Consider the following 25,519-nt stretch of genomic DNA (forward strand, 5'->3'; position numbering starts at 1 on the left):
TCCGTAAAGTTGAAGTATTTAATAAAATGTTTTTTATAGTTAATATTGCATAAATATCAAGTGTTCTATAAAATATGCAGACAGTTTCAACTACTTTCGGTATATGAAGTATTCTAAAATGAGTGATAATAGCAGTTTTTAATATGTACTCCATCCATCGAGGTTTCTGTTCCAGCATGTTTGCTTTTAAAACCAAAGAGTGAGGGAAAAAAATACAGATGAAAAATATGCTTTGATATTTCCAGATAGAGCTCAAAATATCTCACGTAAACATGATTAATACCAGAATGTTGAAATTGAAAATAGATATATTAGTGTATGTATTAAGTAAAAAAAAAAACTACTGTCTAGTCTAAGAATGATCTCTCACTGTAGTAATATCTTATTAGTAACATTCATAACCATAGTCTTTTCTGAATATTTCTGTGACAGTGTTGACCTTAAAGCCCACACAGGCAGCTTGAAAGGTTTGTGTCGGCTTTGTCTAAAGAAACCAATCAAGAAGGAGAGTCTGTTTTTCTTTAGGTGGGTAAATATAATAAGATGGATGGCACATTTTTTTTTAAAACAGATCTTTGTTCATAGGACTCTTTTTAAAATTATTTATTTATTTATTTACTTATTTTTGGCTGTGTGGGGTCTTTGTTGCTGCGCACAGGCTTTCTCTAGTTGCGGTGAGTGGGGGCTACTGTTCGTTGTGGTGCGAGGGATTCCCATTGCGGTGGCTTCTCTTGTTGCAGAGCACGGGCTCTAGGCACACGGGCTTCAGTAGTTGCGGCACACGAGCTCAGTAGTTGTGGCTTGAGGGCTCTAGAGCGCAGGCTCAGTAGTTGAGGCACACGGGCTTAGTTGCTCCGCAGCATGTGGATCTTCCTGGACCAGAGCTTGAACCCGTGTTCCCTGCATTGGCAGGCGGATTCTTAACCACTGTGCCGCCAGGGTAGTCCCTAGAGATGGATGGTACATTAAAGAGTAAAGAGAAGGGCTTTTTCAAGCTGAGTTACGTATTGGTTACTTAAATTACTCCTTAATTTAGTACCTGCTAATAAACAGTGCCTTGGAAATGTTTTCAGAACATTTACTGGCTGCAGTAATTCCACCTACAGTGTATTCAGATCACATCCTCATTAAATATTGACGCTCTCATGAAATGTGAATTGTTACTGTGAAATGCCAGGGAATGTCCTCGCTGGGGGCTGGCTGAAGACTACCTGTCTCCTGTCTTTTCTTTATGTTCTTCTTGCTCTGTTTTCCCCACTCATTTCCCATCATCAAGAGATTCAGATTTGCTCCTTGATGGGGCAATCTCAGATACAGACATTTTCAAAGAGAAAGATTCACTGATCGATGGGAACTTAGTTGTTCTTCCCTCCTGCTTTCCTGAACTGGAATTCCTGATTAGAGCCAGAAGGGGTTCTCCTAAAAAGAAGAGGGTGATTCAGGCGCAGTCGAGTGAGACTGTTCACGTTCAGGCAAATTTCCAAGAGAGACCATGAAGAGAGGCAGAGGCTTTCAAGGACTCCAGCGCTGGTCCTTCCTGCTTGGCAGGAGAAAGGATTTAGTTGGATTTTATGACCAGCTTTCTCAGAGAAAAAGCAACCAACTCAGAACATGTGTTGGCTAAAGAGACTGTAAGGAAGAATTTTATCATAAATTCCAAGGACAGCAAAGGCTAGGTTCATGCTGATATGCAATGCATAATTATTTATGTGAGCAGGTGCTGCAAACACTTGACAGTTGACAGGTCCCACAAAATGGGATGGTTCATCGACTTCTTGGACAATCATAAGGGTGATAAAGCAACAATGATGAACTTCGAAAACTGCCGTGATTCAGCAAGTGGAACTGTTCAGGTTGTGATTAGGGTTAGGTATACGTGCAATGCTGGAGGAACATCCCCAAATGGAAATGGTTGATTTGTTAGTGTGGTACTGTCAGTGCATACAATAATTATGTGTGTGTGTATGTGTGTGTTATTGTTACAGTGTTTGTGCAGATAACAATGGGAGCACATTTGTATTGAAAACCTACTCCTTTGGCTTTATTTTATTTTATTGATTTATTGATTGATTGATTGATTGATAGGTAAGGAGTGGATTTATTTAGAGAGAAACACACTCCACAGACAGAGTGTGGGCCATCTCAGAAGGCAAGAGGCCCCAGGGTATGGGGAGGTTAGTTATTATTATTAATTAATGAATTAATTTATTTAATACAGCAGGTTCTTATTAGATAACTTTTTTATACATATTAGTGTATGTATGTCAATCCCAATCTCCTAATTCCTCCCACCACCACCACCCCACCCCCACTTTCCCCCCTTGCTGTCCATACGTTTGTTCTCTACAGCAGTATCTCTATTTCTGCCTTGCAAACCAGTTCATCTGTACCATTTTTCTAGATTCCACATATATGCGTTAATATACGATATTTGTTTTTCTCTATCTGACTTACTTCACTCTGTATGACAGTCTCTATCTAGGTCCATCCACGTCTCTACAGATGACCCAATTTCGTTCCTTTTTATGGCTGAGTAATATTCCATTGTATATATGTACCACATCTTTATCCATTCGTCTGTTGATGGGCATTTAGGTTGCTTCCATGACCTGGCTATTGTAAACAGTGCTGCAATGAACATTGAGGCGCGTGTGTCTTTTTGAATTATGGTTTTCTCTGGGTGTATGCCCATTAGTGCAATTGCTGGGTCATATGGTAATTCCATTTTTAGTTTTTTAAGGAAACTCCATACTGTTCTCCATAGTGCTTGTATCAATTTACATTCCCACCAACAGTGCAAAGGGTTTCCTTTTCACCAAACCTTCCCAGCATTTTTTGTTTGTAGATTTTCTGATGATGCCCATTCTAACTGGTGTGAGGTGATACCTCACTGTACTTTTGATTTGTATTTCTCTAATAATTAGTGATGTTGAGCAGGCTTTTATGTGTCTCTTTTCCATCGGTATGTCTTCTGTGGAGAAATGTCTATTTAGGTCTTCTGCCCATTTTTGGATTGGGTTGTTTGTTTTTTTGTTGTTGAGCTCCTGGAACCTGAACACTGCCCTGTACAATTCCAAACCTCTCCACATGGTAGACCAGGCAGTGTACAGAGGTTGTGTCCAAAACACATCTTACTCAACTCAGGGGCTCTGTCCTTGATCTCTGCCTGAAATAGTCTTTCTCCCAGACCTTGACATGGCAAGCTCTTTCTCACCCTTTGATTCCCAATAGTCACCTAGTTGTCTACACTCTCCTCCCCAGGTCTTCCCTGTTATTCTTTGCCACCTCAACTACTTTTTTTCATGGCACTTGTTATAAACTGTAATTACCTCTTTTGTTTTATCTGTTTCCCTCAATTAGAGTGGATGCTCTGATAAGTCAGAGCCCTGGTCTTGTTCTCCACTTTATAGGCCTAGACATCTTCCTGGTAGACAATAGGTACTCATTTACTACTGTAGATTGAATGAATAAAACATCATTTCTGCCACCGAAGAGGTCATAGTCTGGGGGAAAAACAACATAAGTTGATGTACAACATTGTTGTAAACGCTACTGGGATGCACCTACTCAAGGCGGTGTAGCTTTTGAGGACATTCCAGACAACTCCATTGAGGAAGTTGGAGGTGGTGTCAGAGATGGATATGCTGATTATTCCTTTTGTCAATGTATGAATTTGAAGATTGGCAACTTTTTTTTTTAATTTTGTGCATTTTAGAACAATTGGCTAATTCCCCTTTATTTTTGAAGTTTAGTAACTTTAAAATAGAGTTTTCCTCTTTTGTTTTCCTTTTGTTTAATACATGTGCAGAATGACTCCCTTAGTTATGGTAGGAATATCTCAAACTAGCTTAAGGAAAGAGGAGAATTTGTTGGATGGCCCAAAGGATTTTCAGCGGAAGGGTTTAGCAAATAAACTGTAAGGTTAGGGAAGTAGCTTTGCTCCAGGAACACGTGGGACCAGCCGCTCAAACGCTGTCAGGGCTACCAGTGTCTCTCCTCTCTGTTTTCCCTTGCATTTTGGCTTGCTTTCCTTTTTTTGTTTTTTTTCTTGCAGATTCACTTTCAGGTAGTTCTTACACTCATACCTCGTGGGTACTGTCAGCATAGTTGGGCCAGTTTTTCCCTTTTTGTGTGATAAGTCTCAGGGAAGGACTCTGGTTGGTCCAGTTTGTGTCACGTGTCCCTTAGGTGTGTGTGGTCCGTTCAACTAGTGCCAAGGGAGAGATCTTGTAAGAAGATGGAAACTCCTGTGGGAAATATGTGATTAAACGTAGAAGCTGAACCATTAAAAAAGGACAAAATAATGCCATTTGCAGCAACATGGATGCAACTAGAGATTATCAAACTAAGTGAAGTAAGCCAGAAAGACAAAGGCAAATACCATATGATATCACTTACATGTGGAATCTAAAATATGACACAAATGAACTTATCTATGGAACAGAAACAGAATCACAGACATAGAGAACAGACTGGTGTTTGCCAAGTGGGAGGGGTTTGGGGGAAGGATGGAGTGGGAGGTTGGGGTTAGCAGATGTAAGCTTCTATATATAGAATGGATAAACAATAAGGTCCTACTGTACAGCACAGAGAACTATATTCAATATCCTATGATAAATAGAAAAAAATATTTAAGAAAAGGAAAAAAATGTAGGAGCTGAAGTCATAGAAAGAGAGTTGCTATTCCCAGGAAAGAGAAGATACGACCGGGAGAAAAAGAGAGTGGTTTTGTCACTTAAGTAAAAAGTCTTTACTGTGCTATTTTAAAAAACTCTCCATGGGCACCTCTGTGTAAGTGGAAACCAATGAGCAAAATATCCTCTTACAGAGCTGAAAATGGTTTTAGGAGATTTGGAAAACATGAGAGTTTTCAGTCCTTTTACAGAGAATATACTTAAAGTACAGCTTTGTTCTGCCCCCAAGAGCCCTAGTTTGGTGGTCTGGAGTGGATCTGTTTCTCTTTATAGTAGAGCCAACATTTTTGATGTTTTCTACAAACTGACTTTCCTTTCTGACCTGTTCCCTTTCCTGCTTGCAGATTGTGCTTGAGAACAGTAGCCGAGAAGATAAGCATGAATGTCCCTTTGGCCGCAGTAGTATAGAGCTGACCAAGATGCTGTGTGAGATCTTGAAAGTGGGCGAGCTGCGTAAGTACACATATTTCCCACCGGGTGTGAGGCTTGGCAGAGACCCAGCTTCCAGGGTAGTGCCCTGACCTACATGCAGGGTTCCCAAGGTGCTGACAGCTAAGCAGGAGCATCCCCGTGGACCGAACATTCTTTGGCTCAGGTTTCCAGTGTATGTATTTCTTCATGTCTGCTCTGGGAATAAATATTATTAAAATCTACAGGGATGGAAAAATGTGCAGGTATTGTGACTGAATTTAAAATATTATAAAAAAGAATGTATATTAAGAAATTAGTGTATATTTCTCTGGTTAGGAAATAGATCTATGGATTCCTTTTTAAAAATTCCAGTTTTTACGCTACCAGTAGATCACTTTCTTTTCTTTCTTTTTTTATTGAATTTTATTTTATTTTATTTTTATACAGCAGATTCTTATTAGTCAACAATTTTTTTTTTTTTTTTTTTTTTTTTGCGATATGTGGGCCTCTAACTGTTGTGGCCTCTCCCGTTGCGGAGCACAGGCTCCGGACATGCAGGCTCAGCAGCCATGGCTCACAGGCCCAGCCGCTCCACGGCATGTGGGATCTTCCCAGACTGGGGCATGAACCCATGTCCCCTGCATCGGCAAGCGGACTCTCAACCACTGTGCCACCAGGGAAGCCGCAGTCATCAGTTTTATACACATCAGTGTATACGTGTCAATCCCAATCTCACAATTCTTCACACCACCACCCCCACTGCCCCACCACTTTCCCCCCTTGGTGTCCATACGTTTGTTCTCTACATCTGTGTCTCAATTTCTGCACTGCAAACCGGTTAATCTGTACCATTTTTCTAGGTTCCACGTATATGCGTTAATATACGATATTTTTTTTCTCTTTCTGACTTACTTCACTCTGTATGACAGTCTCTGGATCCAACCACGTCTCAACAAATGACCCAATATCTTTCCTTTTTATGGCTGAGTAATATTCCATTATATATATGTACCACATCTTCTTTATCCATTTGTCTGTCGATGGGCATTTAGGTTGCTTCCGACCTGGCAATTGTAAACAGTGCTGCAATGAACATTGGGGTGCATGTGTCTTCTTGAATTATGGTTTTCTCTGGGTATATGCCCAGTGGCAGATCATATGGTAATTCTATTTTTAGTTGTTTAAGGAACCTCCAAACTGTTCTCCATAGTGGCTGAATCAATTTACCTTCCCACCAACAGTGCTAGAGGGTTCCCTTTTCTCCACACCCTCTCCAGCATTTTTTGTTTGTAGATTTTCTGATGATGCCCATTCTAACTGGTGTGAGGTGATGCCTCGTTGTAGTTTTGATTTGCATTTCTCTAATAATTAGTGATGTTGAGCATCTTTTCATGTGCTTCTTGGCCATCTGTGTGTCTTCTTTGGAGAAATGTCTATTTAGGTCTTCTGCCCATTTTTGGATTGGGTTTCTTTTTTTTATATGGAGCTGCATGAGCTGTTTATATATTTTGGAGATTAATCCTTTGTCCGTTGATTCATTTGCAAATATTTTCTCCCTTTCTGAAGCTTGTCTTTTCATCTTGTTTATGGATTCCTTTGCTGTGCAAAAGCTTTGCAGTTTCATTAGGTCCCATTTGTTTATTTTTGTTTTTATTTCCATTACTCTAGGAGGTGGATCAAAAAAGATCTTGCTGTGACTTATGTCAAAGAGTGTTCTTCCTATATTTTCCTCTAAGAGTTTTATAGTGTCCGGTCTTCCACTTAGGTCTCGAATCCATTTTGAGTTTATTTTTGTGTTTGCTGTTAGGGAGTGTTCTAATTTCATTCTTTTACATGTAGCTATCCAGTTTTCCCAGCACCACTTATTGAAGAGACTGTCTTTTCTCCATTGTGTATCCTTGCCTCCTTTGTCATAGATTAGTTGACCGTAGGTGCATGGGTTTATCTCTGGGCTTTCTATCTTGTTCCATTGATCTGTGTTTCTGTTTTTGTGCCAGTACCGTATTGTCTTGATTACTGTAGCTTTGTAGTGTAGTCTGAAGTCAGGGAGCCTGATTCCTCCAGCTCCGTTTATTCCCTCAAGATTTCTTTGGCTATTCAGGGTCTTTTGTGTCTCCGTACAAATTTTAAGACTTTTTTGTTCTAGTTCCGTAAAAAATGTCATTGGTAATTTGATAGGGATTGCATTGAATCTGTAGATTGCTTTGGGTAGTATAGTCATTTTCACTATATTGATTCTTCCAATCCAAGAACATTGTATATCTCTCCATCTGTTGGTATCATCTTTAATTTCTTTCATCAGTGTCTTATAGTTTTCGGAAACAGGTCTTTTGTCTCCCTAGGTAGGTTGATTCCCAGGTATTTTATTCATTTTGTTGCAATGGTAAATGAGAGTGTTTCCTTAATTTCTCTTTCAGATTTTTCATCATTAGTGTATAGGAATACAGGAGATTTCTGTGCCTTAATTTTGTATCCTGCAAGTTTACCAAATTCATTGATTAGCTCTAGTAGTTTTCTGGTGGCATCTTTAGGATTCTCTATGTATAGTATCATGTCATCTGCAAACAGTGACAATTTTACTGTTCTTTTTCAATTTGTATTCCTTTTATTTCTTTTTCTTTTCTGATTGCCGTGGCTAGGACTTCCAAAACTATGTTGAATAATAGTGGTGAGAGTGGATATCCTTGTCCCTTTCCTGATCTTAGAGGAAACGCTTTCAGTTTTTCACCATTGAGAATGATGTTTGCTGTGGGTTTGTCATATATGGCCTTTATTATGTTGAGGTAGGTTCCCTGTATGCCCACTTTCTGGAGAGTTTATGTCATAAACTGGTGTTGAATTTTGTCAAAAGCTTTTTTTGCATCTATTGAGATGATCATATGGTTTTTATTCTTCAATTCGTTAATATGGTGTATCACATTGATTCACTTGCGTATATTGAAGAATCCTTTCATCCCTGGGATAAATCCCACTTGTTCATTGTGTATAATCCTTTTAATGTGTTGTTGGATTCTGTTTACTAGTATTTTGTTAAGGATTTTCACATCTATATTCATCAGTGATATTGGTCTGTAATTTTCTTTTTTTGTAGTATCTTTGTCTCGTTTTGGTATCAGGGTGATGGTTGCCTCATAGAATGAGTTTGGGAGTGTTCCTTCCTCCACAGTTTTTTGGAAGAGTTTGGGAAGGATGGGTGTTAGCTCTTCTCTAAATGTTTCATAGAATTCACCTGTGAAGCCATCTGGTCCTGGACTTTTGTTTGTTGGAAGATTTTTAATCGCAGTTTCAATTTCATTACTTGTGATTGTTCTCTTCATATTTTCTATTTCTTCCTGGTTCAGTCTTGGAAGGTTATACCTTTCGAAGAATTTCTCCATTTCTTCCAGGTTTTCCACTTTATTGGCATAGATTTCCTTGTAGTAGTCTCTTAGGATGCTTTGTATTTCTGCAGTGTGTGTTCTAACTTCTCCTTTTTCATTTCTAACTTTATTGATTTGAGTCCTCTCTCTCTTTTCTTGATGAGTTTGGCTAATGGTTTATCAATTTTGTTTATCTTCTCAAAGAACCAGATTTTAGTTTTATTGATCTTTGCTGTTGTTTTCTTTGTTTCTATTTCATTTATTTCTGCTCTGATCTTTATGATTTCTTTCCTTCTGCTAACTTTGGGTTTTGTTTGTTCTTCTTTCTCTAGTTCCTTTAGGTGTAAAGTTAGATTGTTTATTTGAGATTTTTCTTGCTTCTTGATGTAGGCTTTTATAGCTATAAACTTCCCTCTTAGAACTGCTTTTGCTGCATTCCATAGGTTTTGGATCGTCATGCTTTCATTGTCATTTGTATTGTTCATCTCTGTTTGTTTGTTCTTTAAATCTTCTAAGTCTTTGTTAAACATTTCTTACATCTTCTGGATCTTTGCCTCCATTCTTTTTCTGAGGTCCTGGATCATCTTCACTATCAGTATTCTGAATTCTTTTTCTGGAAGGTTGCCTATCTCCACTTCATTTAGTTGTTTTTCTTGGGTTTTATCTTGTTCCTTCATCTGGTACATAGCCCTCTGCCTTTTCATCTTCTCTATCTTTCTGTGAATGTGGTTTTTGTTCCACAGGCTGCAGGACTGTAGTTCTTCTTGCTTTTGCTCTCTGCCCTCTGGTGGATGAGGCTATCTAAGAGGCTTGTGCAAGTTTCCCGATGGGAGGGACTGGTGGTGGGTAGAGCTGACTGTTGCTCTTGTGGGCAGAGCTCAGTAAAACTTTAATCCGCTTGTCTGCTGATAGGTGGGGCTGGGTTCCCTCCCTGTTGGTTGTTTGGCCTGAGGCAACCCAACACTGGAGCCTACCTGGGCTCTTTGGTGGGACTAATGGCTGATCTGGGAAGCCTCACGCCAAGGAGTACTTCCCAGAACTTCTGCTGCCTGTATCCTTGTCCTCACGGTGAGCCACAGCCACCCCCCACCTCTGCCGGAGGCCTTCAAACACTAGCAGGTAGGTCTGGATCAGTCTCCCCTGGGGTCACTGCTCCGTCCCCTGGGTCCCAATGCACACACTACTTTGTGTGTGCCCTCCAAGAGTGGAGTCTCTGTTTCCCCCAGTCCTGTCGAAGTCCTGCAATCAATTCCCACTAGCCTTCAAAGTCTGATTCTCAAGGAATTCCTCCTCCCATTGCCAGACCCCCAGGTTGGGAAGCCTGACATGGGGCTCAGAACCTTCACTCCAGTGGGTGGACTTCTGTGGTATAAGTGTTCTCCAGTCTGTGAGTCACCCACCCAGCAGTTACGGGATTTGATTTTACTGTGATTGTGCCCCTCCTACCACCTCATTGTGGCCTCTCCTTTGTCTTTGGATGTGGGGTATCTTTTTTGGTGAGTTCCAGTGTCTTCCTTTCGATGATTGTCCAGCAGCTAGTTGTGATTCTGGTGTTCTCGCAAGAGGGAGTGAGAGCACATCCTTCTACTCCACCATCTTGGTTCCGATAAAGCTGAATCTTTTTTCTTTTTTTTGAAACATCTTTTTTATGTAAAGAACAATTGCATACCTTAATGAAATCCTCTTGCTTCCGGTATTTTACTTGTTTAGAATGCTTTCTCTATGAAAGAAGGAATTATTGAAGGAAATGGGTAGATGATCATGAAAAATGTGGTCAGAAATATGCTTATTGCTCTTTTTCTTCCTTATATTATAAAATTTAGGAGAGGACACCTAGAAATAGAGAGCCTGATAATTTTCTTGCCTTTTGCTCACTGACATATTTGGCTTTAACTTGTTAAGGCAAATATGATTTAACCTGGCCTGCAATCATTGTCAGCATTGAGTCTTCCTATAGTGGGTAAATTCCATTGCCTCCACCAGCTATAGAGCTGACACACAGATAAATCTTTCCTTGTAGGCTTAATAACATGGGCACCAGAGAAGGCTGTTTATACCAGAGAAATGTCAAGTGTTTGCTATTATTGTGAAAGCGTAAATATTTAGTCACCTGCTTGAGAGCTTAAAATAATGGTCTGAAATGATTAATGGGAAAGAATCTAAAGATTAAATTGAGAAGGGGGTTACGTTTTATTTACAGTGTAGAACTGACTACACACACTGCTGAGGTAAATTTAAAAATTTAAAACTTAATAAGGACGAAGCTAAGAGTTTGAGGTGTTTGACCAAGATGTTATCATCCTCCCATGTAGGGGTGTGGGGGAAAGAAGTTGAAGTGGACGTTGAACTGCCATGGAAGTTTGTTACTAGTGAGCCGAAATTAGGGCATTTTTGCATTAAGAGTAGCAGCCTGACCTGAGAGATTTCTGTTCTCGGGTTCACTTATCAGCAATGTTAACATTTCAGTTTATCTGGGTGCTTGAAGTGAGTTATTCTTCCTACTCCTCATTCGACTAACTTGTGGAGATTTATGTCCGCTCTGTAGCTTACTGTGTATTCCGCTGAAGGATTCAAGTCCTGAATCAAACAAATTCTCCTGAATTCCTCAGTCTGATAACCATGCGTATTTTGCATTCATTTCAATTTGATGGGGGAAACTGTAGAAAGTCACTTGCTTAAAAGCACTGCAAGACCATCCAGGATTTTGAGAAACTGGAGAAGAAGCAGAATCATGCTCTGCTTGGCTGGTACTTCTTGTGTCCAGGTTATTGCCCTGCAATGTCCTTTTCTTACCCTGCTTTCATTTTCATCTTCCCCAATGGCCTGCTTTGGCTATTAGCTCTCATCCTGATGGCAGTAGAAGGTATACTCTTGTGTGCTTTGACTGCCGTACCCAGCTTTCTCCTCTTCTCCTTTGCCTAACGGACATGTTAAAAGTTAGCACAGAACAGAGATATGGTGAACTAGAAGGAGAATACTGGGGACAAGGGGCAGCTTGGTTCCATCTCTGCCACTTATGACTTTTGTGTCCTTGGGTAATGTACTCATAAATCTCACTGTGCACTTATATTCCTACATTTCCCCAGAAATAGATTGGTAGGATTTGAGGTGATGATTTGAGTAGTTGCATTCATTTTTTCTGTATCACAAGTAACGTTGGTGGCTGAAATTGCAGTGGTAGGCGTGAGAGGAGTATCCTGGGAACAGATAGTATTCAACCTAGGGAAACTAACTTGGACAAGATAGCCAAATTTCAGGCTGTGTGTGGGCAAGGTAAACGTGGATCTGATCTGGACTCTCCTCCTTGTCAGTGGGGCCCCATCTGGTGGGCAGATGGGAACCTTGGTGGCAGGAGTCTGAGCAGACAGTGCTGCTCAGGTGGACGTCACTCTGTGCTTTGGGGGAGGGAACTGGTACAGAGTAGGGGCTGACCTCTAGCTGGTGTAGAGCAGCCTTCCCAGACTTTTCAAGACCTGGTAGTCAAGCCAGGAGCCAGGATAGAATCCCATTCGCATGGGCTGAGGTAACAGAGTGGGGATGAAAGCAAATACCTTTGGGATCTCTGGAGGTGCCCCAGATGCTGTTCTTGCACTATATATTATTCCAGAAGGTGAGAACCTTCTGTTGCAGAGAAGGATTTCAACATTCTGCCACAGTTTGCTTAGCATCTGGTCAGGTCTGGTCTCTGCAGTGAGGTTGGGCTTGGACAGCTGGGACCTGACATACTCATGGCAGGCTTCCTTCATCTAAGATGACAAATGCATTTATTCATTTGTTTAATAAAAATTTACAGATTACTTACAATGTACCAGGGACTCTACTGGACACTGCAGGTGCAAAGGTGAACCAGATACAGTCTCTGGCCCCAAGAGTCAGTCTTGCATTTGGGAAAGTGTAAGAATGAGGTGGGACTGATATTTTTTCCTATTGGTTATAAATGTGTGTATAAATATTATATATATATTTATATATTATCTATCTATCTATCTACCCATTATCTGTTGTAAAGCATATTTTTTCCAATATTTTGATAGTTTGAGATTTCAGGTTGACCTGTGTTCGCCCTCTACTGACTGCAAAGGCCATTCTTGACATTTTGCAAGGCCTACCAAAGACTCCCACATTTCTGAAATCTACAGATTCAGAAATGCCCAAATTAGTTGCTTTCTGCTCATAAAATATTAAAGGATTGCTACATTCTTTTTTTTTCTTTCGGTACACGGGCCTCTCCCTGTTGTGGCCTCTCCCGTTGCAGAGCACAGGCTCCGGACGCACAGGCTCAGCGGCCATGGCTCACGGGCCCAACTGCTCCGCGGCATGCGGGATCTTCCCGGACTGGGGCGCGAACCCGTGTCCCCTGCATCGGCAGGCAGACTCTGAACCACTGCGCCACCAGGGAAGCCCAGGATTGCTACATTCTGATTGAGTGCTAGACATCAAATTATAAAACACCCTGTAGTAAGAGGAAAATTGCTTTTTAATGGATTGCCTTTCGTTCATTTTAAATAAGTTACTAATAGGAAAAGTAAATCTGAGCGAACCCTTATGTTGGAAGAGATATCTGTTTTTCTTCTGAGGAAAATTAGGTTCACACACAGATCCATCTTCCTTTGGTTTGTGTGTGTTTGCTTTTCTCAATTCCTAAATTCATGGTTTTTCTCAGGTTCATGTTAATAATTGACCTAGAACATCATGGTCACATTACATCTGTAAGGAAGTACTGAGACCAAAGAAGTACCCAACTAAAATTCTAACTGATTTTTCTACAAAAGTGGAAAGATTCAATTTTCTGGAAATGTTTTGTCTTTTGATTTAGCTTTTGAGGTCTTTTGAGGAAACCCACTTCTGAAATACCTATTATATTTTGGTGTCTAAAGCAAACATATAATGTTCAGTTAAATTACTAACACCAAATATTTATGCACAGATTTTTTCTTTTTAGATTACTTTTTAAAAAGTGCTGTTTCTGCATCGCAATTATGGGCATTGTAAGGTGCAGATGTTTAATAGTGTGGTCTGAAAAACAATGCCTACTTATGTACTCAGAGCACTTTACCAAGGTTATTTAATTGAAGTCTATAACAACCCCAGGAGTTAATCAAGATCAATAGCATCTATGTTTGTTAATGAAGAGAAGACTTGTACTTACTGCATATTGTCTAGGGTCATTGAGCTCAAATTGGCGTTCAGGTTGCCCAAAGAAGGGTGCAGAAAGAGGCACGAAAGTCGAGTGCTTGCATTTTGGCATCTGAATGACCCATTTGAATCACAGCTCAGCTGTTAATCAGACGCCTTGGGCGTGCTTCTTCTCTGTTCTGAGCTTCTAGTTCCTTATCCATAAAATAAAGACAATATCTGCCGCACATATTTGCTGAGAGGGTTAAATGAGATAATGGATGTTGCTTTAGTTGGAAGAGGGATAGTTTTTTGGCAAGTGGTAGGATCTTACTTTCTAGAAAGAAACTGCAGGTTAAGCGAGGGAGGGAGAGTGCCCTGGTTTAAGTGACAGCTGGAACCAGGACCTGGAACAGCGTCCCTTGTTTCTTCACTCTCTATATTATGACTAATTTTTTTCTTTTAACCTGCTTTCTTCTCGTTTGAGAGCAAGGCACTTGTGTTCTTAGTTTCAATTTTAAAAATCACAAAGAAGAATACTGTTGACCTGGATGTAGTCGCATATCCCCATGGCCTGGGTTGTAGAATTGTCAGCCCCACTTAGAAGAGCAAGATTAAGTAGAGGAGCAAGTTTTCAAAAGAAGAGGTATGGGGCTTCCCTGGTAGCGCAGTGGTTGAGAGTCCGCCTGCCGATGCAGGGAACACGGGTTCGTGCCCCGGTCTGGGAAGATCCCACATGCCGCAGAGCGGCTGGGCCCGTGAGCCATGACCGCTGGGCCTGTGCATCTGGAGCCTGTGATCCGCAACGGGAGAGGCCGCAACAGTGAGAGGCCCGCATACCGCAAAAAAAAAAAAACCAAAAACAAACCAAAAACAAAAGAAGAGGTATGCTTGTGAGTGTGGGGGTGGGTGAGGGTCGGGGGGAAGCAGGAAGCGGTTTCCTTACCGAAGAAGGGAGGCGTAATACAGATAAATCGATAGACTCATTACAGCTATGAAGTCCTCATGAAGAAACCCTGCTCCTAAACCCCAGTAACAGCTAAAAATGTTACTGTTGTTTTTGTTATTGTAGTACTGTCTCCAAAGCAATAATAAATCATTGAGGGAGGTAATGAAAACTTGATTTCTGATATAAATAAGTTAATTACTTATCTTTTGAGTATGTAACACCTCATTCAGTTACATTCCAGTTATAGTCAGAACTAGGATATTTCTTTTTGTCTCTCACTCATTCATTTAATAACTAGGACTCGGGCTTCCCTGGTGGCACAGTGGTTGAGAGTCTGCCTGCCGATGCAGGGGACACAGGTTCGTGCCCTGGTCCGGGAGGATCCCACATGCCGCGGAGCGGCTGGGCCCATGAGCCATGGCCACTGAGCCTGTGCGTCTGGAGCCTGTGCTCCGCAACGGGAGAGGCCACAACAGTGAGAGGCCCGTGTACCGCAAAAAAAAAAAAAAAAAAAAAAAAACCCCAAAAAAACTAGGACTCCTCCTCTATGAGTCAGGATCTAATCCCTGATGACAAGGACTTAGAACACACACTCCATCCTCAGGCAGTTCACATGCTGACTGGAGAGTCTTTCACATAAACAAATAATTATAAAACATCTTACTATTTGTAAGTTACATTTAAATTATGTTAATGTCACTAAGAGGCAGTGTTCAGGTTTTTTTGTTCATGGGGAGCCAGGTGGGCTTAGGAAGCGATGTGACATGTTGCAAGAAGAGATATTTGAGTGTGTGGAGTCACAAAGATGAAGAGAAGAATAACCAGGCAGGCCCTTGTGTGTGTATGGTGGGCAGCAGCTGTTGAAAATTCTGGGCAGGGAGAACTGTAGGTGAACGTAACCCAGAGGTTCAGAGAATTCTACAGTCCACCCTTCGTATCTCCGTGTTCTGCGTCTTTGGATTCAGCCAGTCCTGGAACCAATCCCCTGCAGGTACTGAGGGATGGTACTTTAGTGTGGCTAAAGCAGAAGGCTCAAGGGAACAGGAAAATGGAGGAGATGCTGGAAGAAGAGGCAAGAGTCAAGATAGAAGGATTTGCGGTGCAGAGGAGTTTGGATTTCACCAGGCAGTGGGAACCAATAGAAGAATTTTAATGACAAAAAGGAATGTTCCAGTCCTGGGCATAAAATTCTAAAATTGGATTACATTTTCTGGGCGTGACAAGAACTTGCAAGTATGATAATGTACAGTACCAGGACCAGGGACGAGCTTACCTTACTCTAGCCCTGACCTAATAATAATCAGCTGGGAGTCCGTTAGGAGGCTTTCAGCTTCAAGTAATCAAAATCCCAACTCAAAATGGTCAATGTAAGAAGAACATTTATTGAGTGTCACAATTTCACAGTTGAGTAGGTTCTGGGGTTATCTGTTCAGTGGTGTCACCAAGGACCCAAGTTCTTTCCATCTTTTGGTTCTGCCATTCTTAGTGTACCAAATTTGTCTTCATTGCTGGTAACAAAATGGTGGCTACCATCACAAGGTCCAGGTGAACAAGAGGCTTTCTCTTCCAGTGAGTCTCTTTTAGGTGTGTGAAAATGTTTCCAAAAGCCCTCAGACGAAGTAGGGCGCATTAGGGTGGTATGGCCGTAGACCCAAAAGCCCTTCAGCAAACTTTCTCTCGTTATCACTGACTAACACTATGGCCTGTGCCTGTGCCTAACTCAGTCATTGAGAGGGGCCTGGAACCTTCTGAGGGTCAGACCACTCATTAGCTTCTCCCAAGATTGAAACCAGCCTTCCTTGAGTGTCCATAGGATGGTAGGTAGCTGAAGAAAATTGGGGTTCTGTTAAGATAAGGAAAAACTACTTGAAACCCTTAATTCTGTCCCTTTACCCAGAAGAGTATTTTCTGCAGTTTCCTTACTGCTGCAAAAAACCATAAGAAATTGAAGCCAGATTATAGCCCTCTGTCATTTTGCTTTTATTGGGAGTTGGGGAAATGCACTGTATTTTTTTAAGCAGCAGTATCAAAGGTTGCAGAAAAATGGAAATTGAAGTTTGATTTTAACGTATTTCATTTTTCATCACTACGCTACTAGGGCTCCACTACCTTACTTTCCTTTTAGCAAATGGATATTTCCACGTCCTCAATTATGCTTTTGTGTGTGGGTTATTCTCAGGTGTGTTCTGAAGGGCAGAATGGACATACATTTGTGATTGAAGCCTTCTTATTTCTCTGAAACAATTTTGCCAACTTCACCTGTATGACCATATATAATTAGATTAAAATTTAATAACTACTTGTCTTTAAAAAAACAAGAATGAAATCTATATCACACACTATGAAAATGTTCGGCATTTCCTTACTTTGTCTTTCAGTGGAAATATTTATTATAACACACCAGTGGTGCTGAGTGAAAGCACCTTGTATAATTCATCACCCAGACATCTCTGCTTTAGCAAGTAAAAATAACACAGATGAGCAATCTGAAGGACTCTTTGGAGTGCACAGCAATTAGAATAGACTCTTAACTCTGGGACATTGATGTTTTCATACTTTGAGAAGTACCATCCATCACTTTCATTCTTAGAACATCCTGGCTAAAGAAAACTCAAGAAAATTAGCTTTTAACAATTAAACCTCTTAAGGACGTTTTTTCCTCATAATACTAGCTTGTACTTATGCTCCATGGAAAGTTGAAGCCTCTCAGATCTTGACTTTTTTTTTTTAATAGATCTTTATTGGAGTATAATTGCTTCACAATACTGTGTTAGCTTCTGTTGTACAACAAAGTGAATCAGCCATATGCATACATATATCCCCATATCCCCTCCCTTTTGCGTCTCCCTCTCACCCTCCCTATCCCGCCTCTCTAGGTCATAGCAAAGCAAATATCCCTGTGCTATGCTGCTGCTTCCCACTAGCTAACTATTTTACATTCAGTAGTGTATATATGTCCATGCTACTCTCACTTCGCCCCGGCTTCCCACTCCTCCCCCCCAACCCCCCGTGTCCTCAAGTCCATTCTCTATGTCTACATCTTTATTCCTGCCCTGCCACTAGGTTCATCAGTACCTTTTTTTTTTAGAATCCATATATATGTGCTACCATACAGTATTTGTTTTTCTTTTCTGACTTACGTCACTCTGTTTGACAGACTCTAGGTCCATCCACCTCACTACAAATAACTCAATTTTGTTTCCTTCTGAGTAATATTCCATTTTATATATGTGCCACATCTGCTTTATCCATTTATCTGTCGATGGACATTTAGGCTAGGACATTTAGGCCACATACCCCCCCACACACACACACACATTTAGGTATCCATGTCCTGGCTATTGTAGATAGTGCTGCAGTGAACACTGTGGTACATGTCTCTTTTTGAATTATGGCTTTCTCACAGTATATGTCCAGTAGTGGGATTGCTGGGTCATATGGTAGTTCTATTTTTAGTTTTTTAAGGAACCTCCATACTGTTCTCCATAGTGGTTGCATCAGTTTACATTCCCACCAACAGTGCAGGAGGGTTCCTTTTTCACCACACCCTTTCCAACATTTATTGTTTCCAGATTTTTTTTTTTTTTTGTGGTACTCGGGCCTCTCACTGCTGTGGCCTCTCCCACTGTGGAGCACAGGCTCCAGATGCGCAGGCCCAGCGGCCATGGCTCACGGGCCCAGCCACTCCGTGGCATGTGGGATCCTCCCAGACCGGGGCACGAACCCATGTCCCCTGCATCGGCAGGCGGACCCTCAACCACTGCGCCACCAGGGAAGCCCCCCAGATTTTTTGATAATGGCCATTCTGACCGGTGTGAAGTGATACCTCATTGTAGTTTTGATTTGCATTTCTCTAATAATTAGTGATGTTGAGCATCTTTTCATGTGCCTCTTGGCTATCTGTATGTCTTCTCTGGTGAAATGTCTATTTAGGTCTTCCACCCATTTTTTAACTGAATTGTTTGTTTTTTTTGATATTGAGCTCCATGAGCTGTTTGTATATTTTGGAGGTTAATCCTTTGTCCATTGATTCATTTGCAAATATTTTCACCCATTCTGAGGGTTGTCATTTCGTCTTGTTTATGGTTTCCTTTGCTGTGCAAAAGCTTTAAGTTTCATTAGGTCCCATTTCTTTATTTTTGTTTTTATTACCATTTCTCTAGGAGGTGGGCCAAAAAGGATCTTGCTGTGATTTATGTCACAGAGTGTTCTGCCTATGTTTTCCTCTAACAGTTTTATAGTGTCTGGCCTTATTTACATTTAGGTCTTTAATCCATTTTGAGTTTAATTTTGTGTATTGTGTTAGGGAGTGTTCTAATTTCATTCTTTTAAATGTAGCTGTCCTGTTTTCCCAGCACCACTTATTGAAGAGACTGTCTTTTCTCCATTGTATGTTCTTGCCTCCTTTGTCATAAATTAGGTGACCATATGTGTGTGGGTTTATCTCTGGCCTTTCTATTCTGTACCATTGATCTATATTTCTGTTTTCGTGCCAGTACCATACTGTCTTGATTACTGTAGCTTTGTAGTATAGTTTGAAGTCAGGGAGCCTGATTCCTCCAGCTCCATTTTTCTTTCTCAAGATTGCTTTGGCTATTTGGGGTCTTTTGTGTTTCCATACAAATAGTAAAATTTTTTGTTCTAATTAAGTGAAGAATGCCATTGGTAGTTTGATAGGGGTTGCATTGAATCTGTAGATTGCTTTGGGTAGTATAGTCATTTTCACTATATTGATTCTTCCAATCCAAGAACATGGTATATCTCTCCATCTGTTTGTGTCATCTTTGATTTCTTTCATCAGTGTTTTATAGTTTTCTGAGTACAATTATTTTGCCTCCTTAGGTAGGTTTATTCCTAGGTATTTTACTATTTTTCTTATGATGGTAAATGGGATTGTTTCCTTAATTTCTCTTTCTGATTTTTCATTGTTAGTGTATAGGAATGCAAGAGATTTTTCTGCATTAATTTTGTATCTTGCAACCTTACCAAATTCACTGATTAGTTCTAGTAGTTTTCTGGTGGCATCTTTAGGATTTTCTATGTACAGTATCATGTCATCTGCAGACAGTGACAGTTTTACTTCTTCTTTTCCAATTTGTATTCCTTTTATTTCTTTTTATTCTCTGATTGCTATGTCTAGGACTTCCAAAACTATGTTGGATAAAAGTAGTGAGAGTGGACATCCTTGTCTTGTTCCTGACCTTAGTGGAAATCCTTTCAGTTTTTCACCATTGAGTATGTTGTTTGCTGTGGGTTTGTCATATATGGCCTTTATTCTGTTGCAGTCATTTCCTTCTATGCCCATTTTCTGGAGAGTTTTTATCCTAAATGGGTGTTGAATTTTGTCAAAAGCTTTTTTTGCATCTATTGAGATGATCATATGGTTTTTATTCCTTAATTTGTTAATATGGTGTATCACATTGATTGGTTTGAGTATACTGAAGAATTCTTGCATCACTGGGATAAATTCCACTTGATCATGGTGTATGATCCTTTTAGTATGTTGTTGGATTCTGCTTGCTAGTATTTTGTTCAGGATATTTGCATGTATGTTCATCAGTGATATTGGTCTATAATTTTTTTGTGTGTGTGTGATATCTTTGTCTGGTTTTGGTATCAGGGTGATGGTGGCTTCATGGAATGAATTTGGGAATGTTCCTCCCTCTGCAATTTTTTGGAAGAGTTCGAGAAGGATTGGTGTTAGCTCTTCTCTAAATGTTTGATAGAATTCACCTGTGAAGCCATCTGGTCCTGGACTTTGTTTGTTGGAAGATTTTTAATTACAGTTTCAATTTCATTACTTGTGATAGGTCTGTTTGTATTTCCTAATTCTTCCTCCTTCAGTCTTGGAAAATTGTACCTTTCCAAGAATTTGTCCATTTCTTCGTGGTTGTCCACTTTATTGGCATATAGTTGTTTGTAGTAGTCTCTTATAATCCTTTGTATTTCTGCGGTGTCAGTTGTGATTTCTCCTTTTTCATTTCTAATTTTATTGATTTGCGTCCTCTCCCTTTTTTTCTTGATGAGTCTGGCTAAGGGTTTATAATTTTGTTTATCTTCTCAGAGAACCAGCTTTTAGTTTTATTGATCTTTGCTGTCATTTTCTTCACTTCTATTTCATAAATGTTTATATTCTACTTCTGCTTTCTTACTCTACTTCAACCTTAAGTTTAATGTAAGAGCAACAAGCAAGCAAAAAATATTCAAGGCCTGAGCCCGGATTTAGAAAGTGCCAGTTAATCTGGGCACTTTTGGCCCCAGTTTAAAATGTCATAGGAGAGAGTTTAAAAGTCACTCCAGAGTGGTTGTTTAGAATAGTTATAAAACTGTTATCAGGATTTATAATAGTAGTACCATAAAACAGAGGGACTGATTCTTGGATTCAGAATCAGAAGCCCTGGGTAATAGGCATAACTGTTTTGTCTTTTGTCCAGATGGCTAGCTGTCTGGCTCCCTAGTCTCCCCTTTATAACATGGGAAAATTATCATTATCCTCCTCCTCCTCAACTGAGAATTGTTTTGTTGTTAAGTTGTTTTGTTAACTGTCAAACGCTCTCTACTTGAAGGAAGCAGTATTAAATATGCACAGATTCAGGGACCCTGACATGTATCCCAACCGATATAGCAGAGCCAACGCTTTCTGTGCATTTAGGGGCCGTTGTAAGAATCTCAAGTTCTGTGGTGGTTTGTTGGTGATTCCGAAGCAGTCCTTGTAGAGCCTTCTGAATCAGTGTGACGCTTGTCTCCATCGGAAATGACTGCTGAGAGAAATTACACAAGCTTGGCAGTTTGAAAGGATGTATCAAGCATATCTCAGTTATTAATGGATGCAAATAATGTATATTTACCATAGCCTTTTTTAGGACTTGCTCCTTTTTATGTTATTTCTGGAAAGATATATAGCTGGAAACAATCAGTATCCATTCCTGTTATTTCTTAGGTTATAGATTGAGCGGGGAGACTGGTACATTTGCCCAGTGTCATGATGAAGAGAGATGCAGACATGTTGAAAGAACACAGTTGCCTGTTGTCTTCTTCTACCTTTTGTAGAAATACTTTTCCTCCAGTTTCATCTTAAACATCCCATTTGGGTGACAGGTCTGATTCCTCCCCTGACCCCGACAGCATCCTCTTCTAAACCCCTGTAGCACTTTATCTGTGTCTCTTCTGTTATACTTTCTACTGCATAAAGAGGTTTTTTTTTTTTTCCTTTAATTTGTGGCCCTGTTTCCCCTACAAGTTGAGGTGGTTTATAGCAAAGCATAAAGATAATTTAAAAATAAATAAATGGTGAAAACAAAGGCAATTAAAAAAATAAAACTGAAAAAATGGATTATGAAGGTTTGCAAGTATGTTGTAAAGACCTTTGTATTAACTAGCAATGGACCTTGAATTTGGCTCAAAGATTTGTTTGTGCCAAGGAAGCAAAAGAAGTTCAGTAACAGGAAACAGATCACTGCCCATCTCACTTGAATAATCTCTATATGAAAACTGAAATGCTAATTTCAATTAATCCAAAATAGTATTTGATAACATTTATTACCATTTTTTAAAGATGGAATAGGATATATTCTTTTTTAAACTACTATAAAGCAACAAGCCAACATGATACTTAAAATGGTAAAAACAAAACAGCTTTGCCATTAAAAACTGGAACTAGAGTAGGATGCAAAGGACGCTGATATTCACTAGGCAGCACATTGATGGAAACAAAGTATTTTAAATTAGAGACAATAAAACTTTCTAGAAATCCCTGAAGAAACAAAGGAAAAGCTGTTAGGATGAATGTAATTTAGAAGAGTAGCTATACAGTGGGTAAACAAAACTTAGTAGCATTTCCATATGTCAGCAGTAATTAGTTAATTATAAAATGGATAAAAAGAGTTCTTCTAGCAGTGTCAATAAAAATGTAAACTGCTTTTGGAATAATCCTAATGGAAAACATCCTGGACTAATGTGAAGAAAACTGTAAGACTTTACTGAGACATGCAGCACAAGTTTCAAATAAATAAATAAGCAAATGTTTTATTCCTGGGAGGAAAACATTAATATTTTGATCAAGATCTAAATTCCCCAATCAATGTGCAGGCTCATATCTCGTTCCAAAATACCAATGGGATCTAGGATGGAAACTTCACAGAATGATGGTAGAGTTCATTTGGAAGAATAAGGACGTGAAAATTGGGAAGGAGAACTGATAAAGAAGAGCCATGAAAAATGACTGGAAATAAAAATATATTTCTTTTTTAAAGACATTTTTTTGTGAAAAAGTCCAAAGAATTCATTCATATATCTTTCACTCTGGTTCACCTACTGTTGTGTTAACATTTTGCCATAATTGCTTTACCATTCTCTCTCTCTACACATACACACATTCACAATAGGGGGTATGTGAAAAATATGAAAAAAAAATGTTTTATAGCAGAAAAAGATTTTAATATAATTTGAAGAAAAAAATCAAAATAACTAAATAAAAAATGATTTAAAGTTGGATCCAGCTCTGGCATGTTGACTCTTGGAGAGAGCAAAATGTGCTAGGAGCCCTGCCTAGCAAGAGGGTTCCTAGGATGGCTGTGGGAGGAAGGTTAGGGTGTCACTGGACAAGCCATCATCGTGGAAGCAGTGGTGGGAGCCTAGCTCAGAACATTTGCTCACCTTGCCGCTGGAGGTCTGAGAGAGGCTCACTGCTACTCGTCACCTCCTTGGTGCAGGTCAGGGGTATATATGGTGAAAGTTTCATCACCTCCCCTCTGTTCTTCTACAACACTGGGGATGTGGCTTACCTAAAATCCAGTGGTTATAGATATGAAAAACCATGGATTTCAGGACATCCAGCTTCTTATATAAGCAGAAACATCATTTAAAAAAAAAAAGCCCATAAAAGTAAAGTGATCCCAGTAGATGAAGCAGGCTGTCTTCACTCCTCATCTGAGAAGTCAGTCTAGTATTAAAGTTACTAGTCTCATTCCAAAAATGTGAAGGGAAACCATCTTCCCCTAGTTCTGCAGATGTCTTTCTCTTCCAAACCCCGGGCTTGGACCCACAGGCTATTTTTCTTCTGAGCATTAATCACACTTCCTAGCACTTATTGTAGGATTGTGTCGCAGCAGGTTTTGAGCTAAAAGGCCCTAGGATGTTGTAAAAGTAGAATATTAATTTGGGAGGGGTGAAATTAGAGGCATGAAATTAGAGGGAAAGTATAAGCAGAATTCTGGAAGATTCAAATAGATGGTAAGCGGAACAAAATAGATCAGAAGAAGAAAGGAATTAAAACAACGGAATCAGGATGCCATACTGCACTGAAATGGTGATGAAATGCTAACTAATAAGGTTTTTAAAACCAAAATGTACATGAGCAAAATGAAAGCAAACAAACAAAAACCCAGGAGCATACACACATCTTCAGTCTTTAACATAATTCCTACAGTGTTGGATTGACCCCCAGGGAGTCCGCATTGGTTGGGAGAGCAGCAAAGGACAGAAGGCTCTAGGATGCCTTTTAAAACATCTCATCCTTAACCTGAGGCCTTTGAATGGAGAGATTTTCCTGGTTGCTGCAGTAGATTAGGAGATAGATGCCAGTGGAATCTCCCAACCCTGGGCACCTGAACTTCAATCAAAAACCGCTGTTGATTTAAAGATGAATGGAAAGAATTTATTTAAAAAAACAAGACCACTACCATGTATTAGATGCTTTCTATTTGGCGGGCAATTCTATAAGGTCAATACTCTGTTAACCCTTAAGCATCTCCATTTACAAATGAAGGACCTGGGACTCCGGGAGAGGTTAAGTAGACTGAGGTCACAAAACATTAGATGCAGTTAACTATTATGGGATACTGCTGTGCTGTTTACTTATAACTACCGTGCAAAACTATCAACCACTGCTTTCGTTTTTAAAAGAATATCCTCTCTTCCTTACAGGCTGTAAGCACTTCGAGGACTAGACTCAGAGTGAATTCATGTTCCATCCTAGCCTCTGGTCTGGTGCTTTAGGCAAATCTGCATTTAATAAGTATTTACTACATGGAAAGAGTAGCTTTCTATTTGCTTCAGGGTCCGTTCCAAAAATATTTTGCAGACATCACTGAATTTTTTTATGAACAAACACTATGTGTTTTACCCCAAAACCTCTCAAACCATCATCCCTTTTTCTTCTAAAGTAAGTGAGAACGAGTTATGCAAAAGGGGTCCTCTTCATCCCTCCTCCCCCTCCTCCTTCTGGGCTAATTTGATGAGAGGGCCTCCTGGGTCCAAATTTGAATTAGAGAATATCAACACTACAGTATGTTCCCCAGAGAGGAAAAAATTATCTATTTTCAATCCTATGTTTCAGAACACACAGCTGTGTGACTTCCTAATTTATTATATTCCCCATCTGCCTCCAGTTCTCAGCTTGCTTCTTCTTTTCTACCCACCCCCTTGCTATGGGAAACGGGGCAGACTTTAACCAGTCCAGAGCTTGGACTCTAGTGAGAGGCCAGTAAACGGCTCCTCCCAAGACGCCTCCTCCCCAAGCAGGTGCGTCCAGCCACTAGGACCCTAAGGGAGCCAGGCTCCACGGAATGGCAGCTGTAGGTTAGGGAGCCAAGCTGCTAGCTCCTTGAAGGTCAGTACCAGCTGCCTGTGTGTCTGTCTGGAGTGTGGCCGTTCCCTGTCTCCTGAGAGGGGGACAGAGTTTTGGGTCCCAGCAATCAAGCCCAATGTGGCTTCCCTTAATTGGGCTTTCCAAGGGTTTTGGCCACAAGAACAGATTGCAGCTGTGGCCTGAGCGTCTTTAGAAATGTGAATCATTTTTTTTTCTCCTAAAGAAGCTATTTTGAGCTTTATAATTGCATATTTCCATGTTGTTTTTTCACAGAGTGAGTAAGGAGAGTGACTTGCATTTTTTAATAGAAATCTGCTGGTTTCTTTGCTCTTCTGTCTTGCATAATCCAGGCCGGTGATTCCTGAACCTGGCCATGCATCAGATTCACTTGGGGGAACTTCTG

At 40.2% G+C, this 25,519-nt stretch overlaps 1 protein-coding gene across 8 annotated transcripts in view; it reads left to right on the forward strand.

The window, feature by feature from the left end:
- The window catches only part of ELMO1 (engulfment and cell motility 1), a 548,623-nt gene that overhangs the window by 288,016 nt on the left and 235,088 nt on the right, over nt 1-25,519 (forward strand). For all 8 annotated transcript variants that reach the window (XM_060156835.1, XM_060156841.1, XM_060156838.1 and 5 more), the window contains one exon: nt 5,039-5,147. In XM_060156835.1, coding sequence (XP_060012818.1) covers nt 5,039-5,147 — 109 coding nt within the window. The remainder of the gene's footprint in view (nt 1-5,038; nt 5,148-25,519) is intronic.

The sequence above is a fragment of the Lagenorhynchus albirostris genome, chromosome 8 (assembly GCF_949774975.1).
Source record: "Lagenorhynchus albirostris chromosome 8, mLagAlb1.1, whole genome shotgun sequence".
NCBI lineage: Eukaryota > Metazoa > Chordata > Mammalia > Artiodactyla > Delphinidae > Lagenorhynchus > Lagenorhynchus albirostris.